At 38.6% G+C, this 13,409-nt stretch overlaps 1 protein-coding gene across 2 annotated transcripts in view; it reads right to left on the reverse strand.

Annotated features, from left to right (window-relative positions):
- Positions 1-13,409, reverse strand: part of LOC306878183 (rho guanine nucleotide exchange factor 2-like) — a 43,817-nt gene that overhangs the window by 13,836 nt on the left and 16,572 nt on the right. For both annotated transcript variants that reach the window (XM_079430368.1, XM_079430367.1), the window contains exons 3-7: positions 5,683-5,750; positions 4,702-4,765; positions 4,308-4,440; positions 3,523-3,632; positions 3,295-3,438 (exon numbers count right to left, since the gene is read on the reverse strand). In XM_079430368.1, the coding sequence (XP_079286494.1) occupies positions 3,295-3,438; positions 3,523-3,632; positions 4,308-4,440; positions 4,702-4,765; positions 5,683-5,750 (519 nt within the window). The remainder of the gene's footprint in view (positions 1-3,294; positions 3,439-3,522; positions 3,633-4,307; positions 4,441-4,701; positions 4,766-5,682; positions 5,751-13,409) is intronic.

Below are 13,409 nucleotides of genomic sequence, written 5' to 3' on the forward strand. Positions count from 1 at the left end.
TAAGAAATCTTCCTGATTTAGCTCACTTCCTCAGCATATCCAACAACGCAGAAAAACTTGATGTAACAGAAACTATGGACTCTCTTTTCTAGCATTTTAGAAAACTCGCACCTTAAAGAGAGCAGCCCGGAAAATGGAGCGCAGACGGAGGAAAACAAAACTAGAGGTATTTCGTATAGCCTGGCAGGAAAATACCCTATCCTACAGAAAAGCATTAAAAACTGCTAGATCTGATTACTTTTCCTCTCTTCTAGAAGAAAACAAACATAACCCCCCGGTATTTATTCAATACAGTCACTAAATTAACGAAAAATAAAGCATCAACAGGTGTTGGCATTTCCCAAAAGCACAGCAGTAATGACTTTATGAACTACTTTACTTCCAAGATCGATTCTATCAGAGATAAAATTGTAACCATGCAGCCGTCAGCTACAGTATCGCATCAGATGCACTATAGATCCCCCGAGGAACAATTCCACTCATTCTCTACTATAGGAGAGGAAGAATTGTATAAATTTGTTAAATCATCTAAACCAACAACATGTATGTTAGACCCTATTCCATCTAAACTACTAAAAGAGCTGCTTCCAGAAGTCATAGGTCCTCTTTTGGCTATTATTAATTCATCACTGTCATTAGGATATGTCCCCAAAACCTTCAAATTGGCTGTTATTAAGCCTCTCATTAAAAAAACACAACTTGACCCCAAAGATCTAGTTGATTACAGACCGATCTCAAATCTCCCTTTTCTGTCAAAGATACTAGAAAAGGTAGTATCCTCGCAAATATATTCCTTCTTAGAGAAAAATAGTATTTGTGAGGAATTCCAGTCAGGATTTAGACCGTATCATAGTACTGAGACTGCTCTTAGCGCTGCGTTCGACACTATTGACCACAACATTCTTTTGAATAGACTAGAACACTTTGTTGGCATTAGTGGAAGTGCATTAGCATGGTTCAAATCGTACTTATCTGAACGCCATCAGCTCGTAGCAGTGAATGAAGAGGTATCATATCGATCACAAGTGCAGTACGGAGTACCTCAATGCTCAGTACCAGGGCCGTTACTTTTCACGCTTTACATGTTACCCTTGGGAGATATTATCAGGAGACATGATGTTCGTTTTCACTGTTATACTGATGATACTCAGCTCAATATTTCTTTGCGGCCCAGTGAAACGCACCAAATTGAGAAAGTAACGGAATGCATAGTCGATATAAAAAACTGGATGACGAGTAACTTCTTACTGCTAAATTCTGAAAAAACAGAGGTGTTAATTATCAGACCTAAAAACCCCACATGTAATAACCTAGAACACTATCTAACACTTGACGGCTGCTCTGTCAATTCTTCTTCATCAGCCTAGGTGTGCTGTTCGATAGCAATCTTTCATTTGAAAGCCATGTTTCTAGCATCTGTAAAACTGCGTTTTTCCATCTCAAAAACATATCTAAATTGCGACCTATGCTCTCAACGTCAAATGCAGAAATACTAATTCATGCGTTTATGACTTCAAGGTTAGACTATTGTAAAGCTTTATTGGGTGGTTGTTCTGCACGCTTGATCAACAAATTACAGTTGGTCCAAAATGCAGTAGTTAGAGTTCTTACTAGAACCAGGAAGTATGACCATATTAGCCCGGTTCTGTCAACACTGCATTGGCTCCCCATCAAACATTTAAAATCTTGTTAATTACTTATAAAGCCCTGAATGGCTTAGCTCCTCAGTACTTGAGCGAGCTCTTATCACATTATATTCCTCCACGTCTGCGGCGTTCTCAAAACTCTGGCCATTTGATAATACCTAGAATATCAAAATCGACTGCGGGCGGCAAATCCTTTTCCTATTTAGCACCCAAACTCTGGAACAATCTACCTAATACTGTTCGAAAGGCAGACACACTCTGTCAGTTTAAATCTAGATTAAAGACACATTTCTTTAACCTGGTTTACACAAAACTTAACACACTAATACACTTCTATTATTCAAATCCGTTAAAGGATTGTTAGGCTGCATTAATTAGATCAACCGGAACTGGGAACACTCCCCATAACACATGATGTACTCGTTACATCATAAGAAGAATGGCATCTACGCTAATATTTGCCTGTTTCTATTTTGTTTCTCAGTCCGTGTCCGGATCAGATGGTGGATCGGCGCCGGGAGATGAGGTCTCCCTGATCGTCGGTGGAGGCCGGACACCTGGATGAGCCCCAGGGACATATCCCCAGTGAAGACCTCAACTTAAAATACAATAAAATTTAAATAAAACAAATAACTAAAAATATAATAAAATACCGAACTACATAATACTATTATTGTTAGAAATTGCAACAATATAAAAATAGAAATACTACATTTATACATTTAAATTTAAATTTTAATTAAAACAATAAGTAAACAATAATATCCTGGCCAGAGGAGAACTGGCCCCCCGACTGAGCCTGGTTTCTCCCAAGGTTTTTTTTTCTCCATTCTGTCACAGAGTGAGTTTTGGTTCCTTGCCGCTGTCGCCTCTGGCTTGCTCAGTTGGGGACACTTAATTTCTAGCGATTATCGTCAATTTGATTTCACAGATACTATTTAAACTAAACTAAACTGAGCTAGACAATGACATCTCTGAATTCAATAATGAAATGCCTTTAACTGAAAATTGAATGATTAATCTTATTATTATACATTACTGACACTCTGTCCTCCAGTCTGATACTGTTAAGTGCTTTGACACAATCTGTATTGTTAAAAGCGCTATATAAATAAAGGTGACTTGACTTGACTTTACATACTAAATTGTCTATTTTGTATATTGTGTTTGTGCTATTTTGCACATTGCCTATTTTGAATATTTGTACCTTTTTTTATTATCTGTGTCCTGTCGCACTGTAGAGCTTCTGTCACCAAAACAAATTCCTCGTATGTGTAAACATACCTGGCAATAAAGCTAATTCTGATTCTGAAATGCTGAGAAAAGTAAGAGAAGAATCAGATATAAGTGTTTAAGATTTAATCAGGTGTGAACTGCATTTTGATATGCTTTACCAAGCAGCCCAAATCAGACACCAAACATCTATAAGTGTTTTTGAGGTTTGCATGCATGTAACCTTTTGGTCTATTATGTAACATAACATGCACCTTATGCAGAAGCTCTGCAATTTCGTTGTATCTTGTGTACAATGACAATAAAGAAATTCTAATTCTAACAACATAAGATCCATCCCAGAACTAGCTGACAGTATAAATGTGTCCAAAGGTCCATGACTTTAAAAAGGTCTGAAAAATAAAAGAAGTCTCACCATATATGACGTCTTGTCTCTTGATGACATCTTTGCGTTGAGACTGTAGATAAGAAGTGTCCACAGCCATACTCCAGGAATCTGCCTCAAAATCCTTCCCATCCTTCTCCAGCTCCTCCAGCATTGATGCATAATACATTTCTCCTGTAGAAATGTTTGTGAGAACACAGCAAACTTTATATATGCCTTCCCATTTTCATTCTGTTTTGTGAATGTCTTGAGTTGTACCTTCATCGTTAAGGGATTCCATGGACATGGCTCTGTTCCTGAAGTTCAGCGAGTCTGTGGAGTGAGAAAGAATCCGCCTCAGTCCGACAGGAGAATCATCATTTAGACTTCTGTTAGAAAATCAAAAACAAGCAAGCATGAGGACTTGTAACAATGTACATTATGGTAAAAAAAGATATTCTGAAAAATATTTCAGAAAATTAGTGGCCAATCAGCAAAGATAGCACCTAGGGAGTCTTAAAATTCTTTGTGGTATATTTGAGGAAATCTCAATGAGCCTTGAACGTGGTAGTTGTGTTGCTGTCTATGGATGGTCAGAAAGCTCCCGGATTTCATCAGAAATATCTTAATTTGTGTTCCGAAGATGAGCGAATGTTTTACGGGTTTGGAACGACATGAGGGTGAGTAATTAATGACAGAATTTAAATTTTTTTTTTATCAACAAAATTACATCGCAACTGAAAAGATAAGTGACATTTCAGAGTAGCAAAGTGGTAATAACTGTGTTTTTGAAAAAGAAAAGCCTCCATGTTTGCTACAGAGATGCTGCTGCCGAACACTGTTGAGAGCCACAAAGATTTGTGTTTAGCGACCTTTCATCAGTTAAGTCTTTAAGTTAACATGACATCACTCTGTCATTAAATAAACTTTATGAATATCATTGACATGATATTTAATTCAAACACACTAATAGAGAAGTAATCTTTCCTCTTCATACGACACACAAAAATGAACATAATTAACACACTTTGTTCATGTCTGTGATCAGTGATCAGATTCTTTACCCTGCAATGTTATTGGTGGAGACACTCTTGTTGAGCGACAGTGTGGAGCGTCCTTTGCGGGAACCGAGGAAAGACTGTCTCAGTGTCTCTGATGGGTAAATGGCTGAACTCGGCCTCTCCTTCAGTATTGGATCTGGCAAAGGAAAACACATTCCTGAATAAAAGCTTTTCTTTAATGAGAAGATACTGTTTAACCACCACTGCAACATACTGTAATTATCAAACTACCACATCAAATGACACTACAGCCTGTACTGCAACTGCTCACTAACAAGATATTGGTTTAAAGAAGTTGAGTTATTATTATGAATTAGTGACAGGAATCAGTCATAAGAAAAAAAATAGCCATAAATATTAAATAAAAAGATGTGAGATATGAAAGAGAGGAACTCACTTTTGCTGCGGAGGGCCACATTATGTAAAGTTGCGGTGTTCCTGACCAGAGCCAGCTTCTGTTGCTACAATTCATTAATATGTTATATGATTTCATATGAATTAATGCAATTAAAGAATCACACAGATTCAACAATTTGAGAAACTAAGCAATGCAATATAATATAATTAGCAAACTATCCTAAACTTACCCCTCATACACTATAAAAACTAATTTATTGACTCAAAAATTGTGCAAACTCATTGCCTTAATTCACATAAGATTTACTAAACTAAATCAAGTTAAATAGAAGTCCTAGTTACGAATACTGGGAGTACTCCTTGCTTATTCTCAGCCATAAGTACCTACAGCAGGGGATCTCAACTCTGGCCCTCAAGATCCACTTTCCTGCAGAGTTTAATTCCAACCCTAATAATGCACATCTGAACAAGCTAATCAAGGATCTTCAGGATGACTACAAAATTACAGGCAGTTGAGTTTCATCAAGGTTAGTGCTAAACTAGTGGACCTCAATGGCCCGATTTGAGAACCCCTGAGATACAGTCTGACAGAAATCTCTCAGATTTCATTATATAAAAATGTATTCATCTGTGTTTTAAAGACTAAACAAAGTCATGTGAGTTTGGAACAACATGAGTCAGTAAATGACAATTTTCATTTTTGGGTGAACTAGCTGACCCTTTAACTAGGGTTTTCTATGCTACCTCTAGGTGTCAGTATGTTATGAAAGTCTACTCCATAAACTATTAGTCATTACAGACAATTAGTTGGCATTTATCAGTCTGTATTATTGGATTCCATAAAACACTAGCTCCCTGCATATCTGATCACATAGTTGCCTTTAATACAAAAATACCATAACATTTCATCCAATGTGAATCTGTCTGTTTGGCGTATAAAATATCAAAAATGACAAACATTTGGTCAACCAGCTCAGTGTTATGACCATTCGTTAATTATCCCCCCTCTATTGACTCTTACCTTCTGTTTCATTTTGGCGCAGTTGGCCAGTGTGTCACGACAGCGGTTGTGAATGGTCACATTGCAAGCTGTGAAGACAAACAAACAAGAAAGAACACTGATTATTACTATTTGATCAATCCTTTTGACTGTGGTTAATGATTTCAAACATAGCTGAGCTAGTTTCTTGTCATTTGTATCACTCCGTTATCTTTCCTATATAATAAAATAATTTAAACTCAAATCAATATTATATATTTGGAAAGCAGCCATGTAATATGAGGGACAATCTTGCGCTCAGTAGGGTCCTGGTCACCCGGTCACCCAGCAGGTTATTTCTTGCACACCAATGTTTTCATGGAATATTTGAATGGTGATACAAAGCCATCTCTTTTCCTCTAACCTTTGTTTTATTAACTATATGAAAATAAAAATATTAAATAAAGGAAATTAGTTAATTAAAATGCCACTGTGATGTGCACGGGTGAAACAAAGGCCATTTAAATCAATTTACTCAATTTATCTCACGGTCAATCTTATTTGCACACAAATGCCAGAGAGTTTATTTAGGGACATGCAGCAGAGAGAAGGTGTGTTATCTCTTCTGTGATGTTTTGTGTTTATGTGTTGGGTGTCAGTGGGAGTCAGTGCCATCTCTCCTGTGAACAGACATATCTTTGTTCTGGTCAACAGCAGCTCCAGGCGACATCTCTGAGCTCTATATCTGATTCACTGGACAAGCAAATGCATATAATCTCATTCACACACACATACTTGCCTTTTCTATCCCCTAGCCCTAAACAGAAAAGACTCCACAGAAACCTTTTGTCTTCTTTTTTATTATTAAAAAAACAAACAATGTTTAATATGTTTAAGTCATTTGGTTTATAAGGACACATTAAGTCATCATCATGAGGACCAATGTCATACAACATTGTGTACATAAACCATGCATACAAACTCACACACATGCAAATTATATTAACAAAATCATATGTATGCCCTTTTTTCCACAATGCTTCCAAATTTATGCAAGAAACACATTATCTGAAAAAATCTGAAAATATGGTCTATGAAAAACTGATCTGTGAATGTCACATATTCTGTGAAACAAGCCACTCTTTTTGTTTAAAAAAAAATAAAATAAAATCAGTTGCTGTTGCCAATCAGTGCTATTGAAAGTAGACAAGGTCACACGCTCATTGACTAGAGTTAAATATGTTTGGAGCTATCTAGACAACCATCTGACCTTCATTGATTGAGCCACAAGATTCCAGTCACAATATGTTATTAAACACCCTCTTGACTTGAGTCAGGAATTAATCTAATGTGTAGCCATTTTAGTCAAGATTCAAACATTGTATCTTACATTACTGTCTTTACATTGACTAAACAGCATTTAAAGTATTCATATTTAGTCCAACAACATTGGCTCTCTTCACACATAGACAGGCCGTCAGTCCATTTATTAGTGGTAGTGATTTCAGTCACACTATAGGTCACATAGTTACACCAGTAGGTGGCTACAAGTACTTTTTGTCTAACCGGTCATTATGTCTGATGTCATGTGTTACCATTTCTGGTGCCAAGCGGTGCTAACATACACTCACTGTGTTCTGTAGTACTACTGAAACAAATCATCATCATGATCCTTTATCTCAATACCAAAACCTGGCCAGACAGTGGAGCTGCATGATTAATCAATAGAAAACCAAAATTGTACTTTTTTGTACAAATTTGGGCTGTGATTTAATTAAATAAATAATTCAGCTGTGCGTTTGAGAGTGCAACGTGCATTTGGGAACAAAACATGCACCAGCCATCTTCCCAGACTTCTAATGAGAAGCGCTTATCAACAAAAGAGTTTCTTCTAGTATAAATAATAATAACAACTGAATTATAATTGACTGCAACAGACTAAAGATATTAAAGGTATTCGAGATGAAACCCGGAAACAGTATTGTCGGAAGGTTCTTATAACTTATCAAGCTGAGTCATTCACTTAACAATTTATTCATTTTTATTTACATTTATGCATTTGGCTTTTATCAAACATGACTTACATTGCATTCAAAGTGGACATTTAGTTAATGCGTTCTCTGGGAATCCCATCCCCTTGGGTGTCAATTGTTTGAGCTACAGAAACATTTAACCATTTAAAATACTATGAGAAATAAATGTTTTTACTTTTTTTTTAAAAGGGTTTGAAAATAGTCAAATGTTCACTATTCATTGCCAAGATTGTGGAGCAGACAAAAGAGGACAGAGCACTTTTCTACATCAGTCTTAATCAGTGGACGTTTATTGGCTTTTATCGTGCTGATAATCGTATGGCCTTATATTGGCTGATTGATCAGCCTGGATGATACATGTGTCACGGTGCACACAGCAGGGAGGATCAAGAACACGCAGATGAGGACGTAAACTCAAACAACAGACTTTACTGAAGACAAGGCAAACTCACAGACATCAAACACCGGTGCTAACGAGTAGACCAGACAACATTACACTGAACAGACAGGACTATAAATACACAGGTAAATCATTGATAATGAGACGAACACGGCTGGACAAGCCTTAACTAATAATCACATCAGACAAGGACAGGAAACAATCCAAATATGGGCATGGAAACACAAGACACACACAGAGGTCTGACAATATGTGCCTAGTTTGCTATGACTACTGCTGCTGGCCAGGGGAGAACTGGCCCCGACTGAGCCTGATTTCTTTTTTCTTCATTACTGTCAACTGATGGTTTCTTGCTACTGTCACATTTTTCTTGCTTAGCTGGATTTGAAAAGGCAATTAATATTCAGTTATATTATACATTTAACATCACTGACAACAAAATTTGAATGAAATTAAGCTGAATAATGACACTATTAATTTTTGTAAGGCTGCTTATAGTTGAATTAAACTTGTTTTTTAACTAAATGATGTTAATTAATATAGTTTCTTTAAAATATGTATAGCACTATTTGAATGTGCCTTGACTATTGACCCATGTTTCATGAAACAAGTATTTGTAAAATGTACAAAGTAATCTTTAATTATTATATATATATATTCATATTTATGATATTGTTTGTGTGAGAGTGTGTGCATGTGTTGTGTGTGTGACAGACTGTGTGTTAATCTTTCTAATGCCTCGATCCCCTGATGCTCAGACTCCAGATTACGGGTGTTACAAAGGAGGGGAGGATTTTGGGTAGCAGCTGTGCACAAGGCAAAAAGGGGTGGGGGGGAGATTGGGGCTTTGTACATAAAGATAACAAAAGACCTCCATTCTGTACAACAACAACAGACTTCAGAAGAAGGCCATGCAGAATAAATCTATGTATTATCTGTCTGTATTCATGCAATAAGGTCTTACATCAGATTAAACAACATATCAACTACAGTTATGTCTTCCTTTTAATGTAGGTTGATGTAATTTAGGCAAACTGAGAAAATATAACCCAGAGCAACCAAGCATTTATGAAATTTAGCATAAAACCACTCAAATATTAATGTGGTAAATTATCTGGATTATTGACACAGGGGAAATAAAACCAATCCAAAACCTTCATTGTACACGATAAGTGTGAGTGTCAGTCTCTCAGTTCCCCTCCTCCATTTCACCTCCACAATGTTATCAGCAGTGACAGTGTATTCAAACCCCCACAATTCTTCACTCCTCACGACTATAATTATTCACCTGTATCTGAATAAATGCATCCGCTCTAGGCAAAAACTGCTGCTCTCGGAGCTGTACTAATGAAGAGATGCTTTCCTTTAACCCTCTGGACAGATACAACCCTTCAAGGTGTCTTTCAAACCTAGTTCATGGTTAAGCCAATATCAACCAGTTTAAAGAAATTGTCATTACTTACTCAACTCCAGTGAGTTGTCTCCTGAAATAACATGATCATGTTATATAATGAACAAATCAAATAAAACTCATGTATGCAATTCTCAAATGAAATATGGTGATGTGTTAAGAACATCAAACCTCACTGGTTTTTGTGTGTGTCACGCTTTGGCTGAGCGTGGCTTATGCAGGATATGAAGAGGAAGAATTTCATTAAAAGAAGGATAACACTAAACTAAATGCAAATTTTAATGAGAAGCGACAATCCAAAACTGAAACACAGGCAGAGTGAAAACAAGGATCATTGGATAAACAGGTGTTACAAACAAGGGAACTAAGGAGTAATCATAGTAACTGATGAATGGAATGAAAAAAAATCAAGGCAGGTTAAACAAATATTGAACACAATGAGAATGAAAACAAGAAATAGCATAACTGTTAGATAACACCCTCTCGTCTGGGAAGGTACGACTTCAGGATAACAGTACAACAGAGCGAGGGAGGTCGGAGGCTGTGTAGGAGAACAAGAAGCTGTCGAAGGGCTGGAGACAGACAGGAGAGCAGGAGGGAGGAACCAGGGCGAAGCAGACAAGGAACCAGGAAGGAGCTAGGAGCAGGAGGATCCTGGCAGGGACCCAGAAGACAGCCAGGACTGAGACCCACGGTGGAGTCGAGGGAGGGAGGAGCCATGTTGGAGATGCACTTGACAACACCGAGAAGATGAGCGATGGAGACGGAGCCAAAGGAAGTGGAGACCCAGGTGGAGCCGCAGAGCCAGAGAGACCAAGCAGTGCTGAGGATGCGGTAGACCGAGGTAAAGCCACAGTGATGAGCAGCCGAGGGTGGATGCTGGAAGACTGAGGCTATGACGGTGTGAATGAGGACAGAGGCGAAGCCAGAGAAAAGGAGGAGCCCAACAGAGCCAAAGTGGTGGAGGGACGAGGCGCAGCCAAAGGCCCGGAAATCCGTGGCAATGGTAGAATGACAACTGAATGAGGTGGAGACAGCGGGACGAAAGAGCCTGGAGGAGCAGTCAGGACGATGGTCCCAAGTGATGCAGAGAGAGCGAGAAGCCAAGCCAGAGCCATCTGATCGACGGGACAAGGCAGAACAACAGACTGCGAGGATCGAGGTGGAGCCCACGGGTCGAATCTCCAGAGTGGAGCTGGCGACCGGAAGCCCCAAGGTGGATCCGCGGAGGTGGAGCTGAGGGAAATGCTAGGTCTGGTGGAGTGTGCAGGCAAAGAAAACTAGGTAAGGAAGTAGGCTTGGTGAAGGACAGGGCAGGTGGCGACCAAGAACACTCAGTGATAGACAGAACTGGTGGTGACGAAAACTCTGGCATCTACTCTAACATTATTATTATTATAACAGTCTGTTTCTTTCTTATTCTGAGGTCACTTCAGCCACCAGATACAGACTATATCCAGATCAGATGGTCACTGCAGCCACCCGGATCCAGTCCATATCCAGACCAGATGGTGGATCAGCACCTAGAGACAACCTCTACAGCCCTGAATGTCAGCGGAGACCAGGACCACTACATGAGCCCCAGAGACAGATCCCCTCTGAAGATCTCGTCACCTAGACCAGGAAGCTGCCTTGAAACAATCTGCATTGTAAAAGTGCTATATAAATAATGGTGACTTGACTTGACTCTGTGATGGACAGGACTGATGATGGCGAAGACTCTGTGATGGACAGAACCAGTGGTGATGAAGAACTTGAGCCAGGCAGGACCAGTGACAACGACAAAGACCGTGCAAGAAGGAACCAGAGGCAGAGAAGGTTCGTGGGTGGGTAGGGTGGAAAGAACTACCTCTGCTTCCCATTCAATTAACCAGTCCTCCATATCCAAATCCACCAAAACGTCTGACATGGTGGTTGCTGGCTCACATCCCTAGTCAGACTCGCATTGTGGCATCGGCTCCGGGGTAATGGTTGGCGCGGTCATCACAGGCTGCTCACTCACAGCAGGCGGAAACTCTGTCTGTGAGGGGCTCTGGTGAAATCTGTATGGCACTGGGTGATGGTGGGCTGGGCTCTGCGTCTGGTTGTGGTATGGATCAGGGGTAGACACTCTCCAGACACCTGATGACGACCTCCCTCCAGCAAAGTCCTTTGGTGTCCGGGAGGTCTACTGGATGCTGATAGTTGTCCCCAATCCAGTACAAAGATTTGAGCATCTTATCATCTAATGTTTTGCAGATGGTGAAATGACAGAACTGCAGCGAATAGTACAAACAAACAAAAAAATCAAGCTTTTCTGGGCCATAGCAGTGAATTGTGCTGCAGTATCCATTTTGGTTGGTTCTTCTGTCACACTTAGGCTCAGCGTGGCACATGCAGGACACAAAGAGGAAGAATAATGGCAACAGACTTTATTAAAAGAAGGATAACATCACCAAACTAAACGCAAACGTTAATGAGAACTGGAAATCCAAAACTGAAACACAGGCAGATACATACTGAGCGAAAACAAGGATGATTGGTGTTACAAATAGGGTTGTAACGATATACCTGAATATATATGACGGTCTATCGCGGTTTGAACGTACACGGTTATCATACCGTAAACATTTGCATATCTACGGTTTTTAAAAAAAACACATGTATAATAATCTCACCCACGCATATGCAATTTATTTCGGCTGCTTCACTCTGCTGAAATTACAGAGACTGTATCTAATCTCCACCCCCCGCCAATTTTTTTTTTTAATTTGCAGTATGGGAATACTTTGGATATTAATAAAAAATAACCACGAACGTGGGGTTGTCCTTGAGAACGAATCCAATTTGCAAAAAATGTGGACGCAAAGTGGCTGCAAAAGCAGGCAATACATCCAACATGTTCGCTCATATTCGCGGACATCATCCCTCCGTGCAGATGGAGTGCGTATGTCGCATTTATAACAAGTTATAAGGTCGTATAATTTCTATGATGCAGAGGGAATCCCGGTGCAGTCGTGAACATGGGATCTACAGTATAACGTTAACGAGGTTGTCACTTAAAACGCGCAATCTGATGGATGGATAAATCAAAAGTAGATATGAGTGGCGCCGTTTTATCTACTACATACTGAAGTAGATAAAACACTAATGGTGTTTTCAGCGTCTACATAAACATGAACATCAGCAGAGCTGCTCTGAGAGAAAACCAGTTTTATTTGAGAAAAACCATTGTCAAATACACTAAACTCAAAGGTCTGCTACAACCCGTCAAAATAAGTTCAATTTAACTTGAAGTCCTGACAGAAATAAAATGTGTTATGACAACAATAATAATATTCTTTATAATAATTCATTTATTTAAACATTATTTTTAAGGAATATCATGTTTGTCCATGTTTTAACTTAGAATACCTCTGTTGTGCAGCACCTTGCCAAAAATAAGTGTTGTTCAATTTTCATTTGATAACATTTTAAAACATTAATTAAAATGTTAAAGTGTGATATAGATATACATAAGGCTTATGGCTTTATTTAGTTTTTTTTCCTCAGAAGGGAGGCTTACTTTCATTAAAATGATTTCAAGTTTGTGGCAATAAAGGATTTGTTCACTCAAATAACTTCTTATTCTTTTAAGAGTCAGTTACTTATAAGAATTATTGTTTAATATATACCGTGAAACCGTGATATTTTCTGAGACGATTATCATACCGTGAAAATCTCATACCAACAACGTGAAATCAAGGCAGGTAAAACAGGTACTAAACACAATGAGGATGAAAACAAGAAAGAGCATAACTGTTACAGTGTGATGATGTATAAAATACCTATAAAAATCCAAATATAATCCCCATATTCTATAAAATCCCAAATTCCATGTTTTCCATTTCATTTTGTCTGGGTTCTGTTTTAAAGAGATCATGAACTGCCCCTGTTTTTTTTTATT

Source organism: Barbus barbus (assembly GCF_936440315.1).
Source record: "Barbus barbus genome assembly, chromosome: 12".
Taxonomy (NCBI): domain Eukaryota; kingdom Metazoa; phylum Chordata; class Actinopteri; order Cypriniformes; family Cyprinidae; genus Barbus; species Barbus barbus.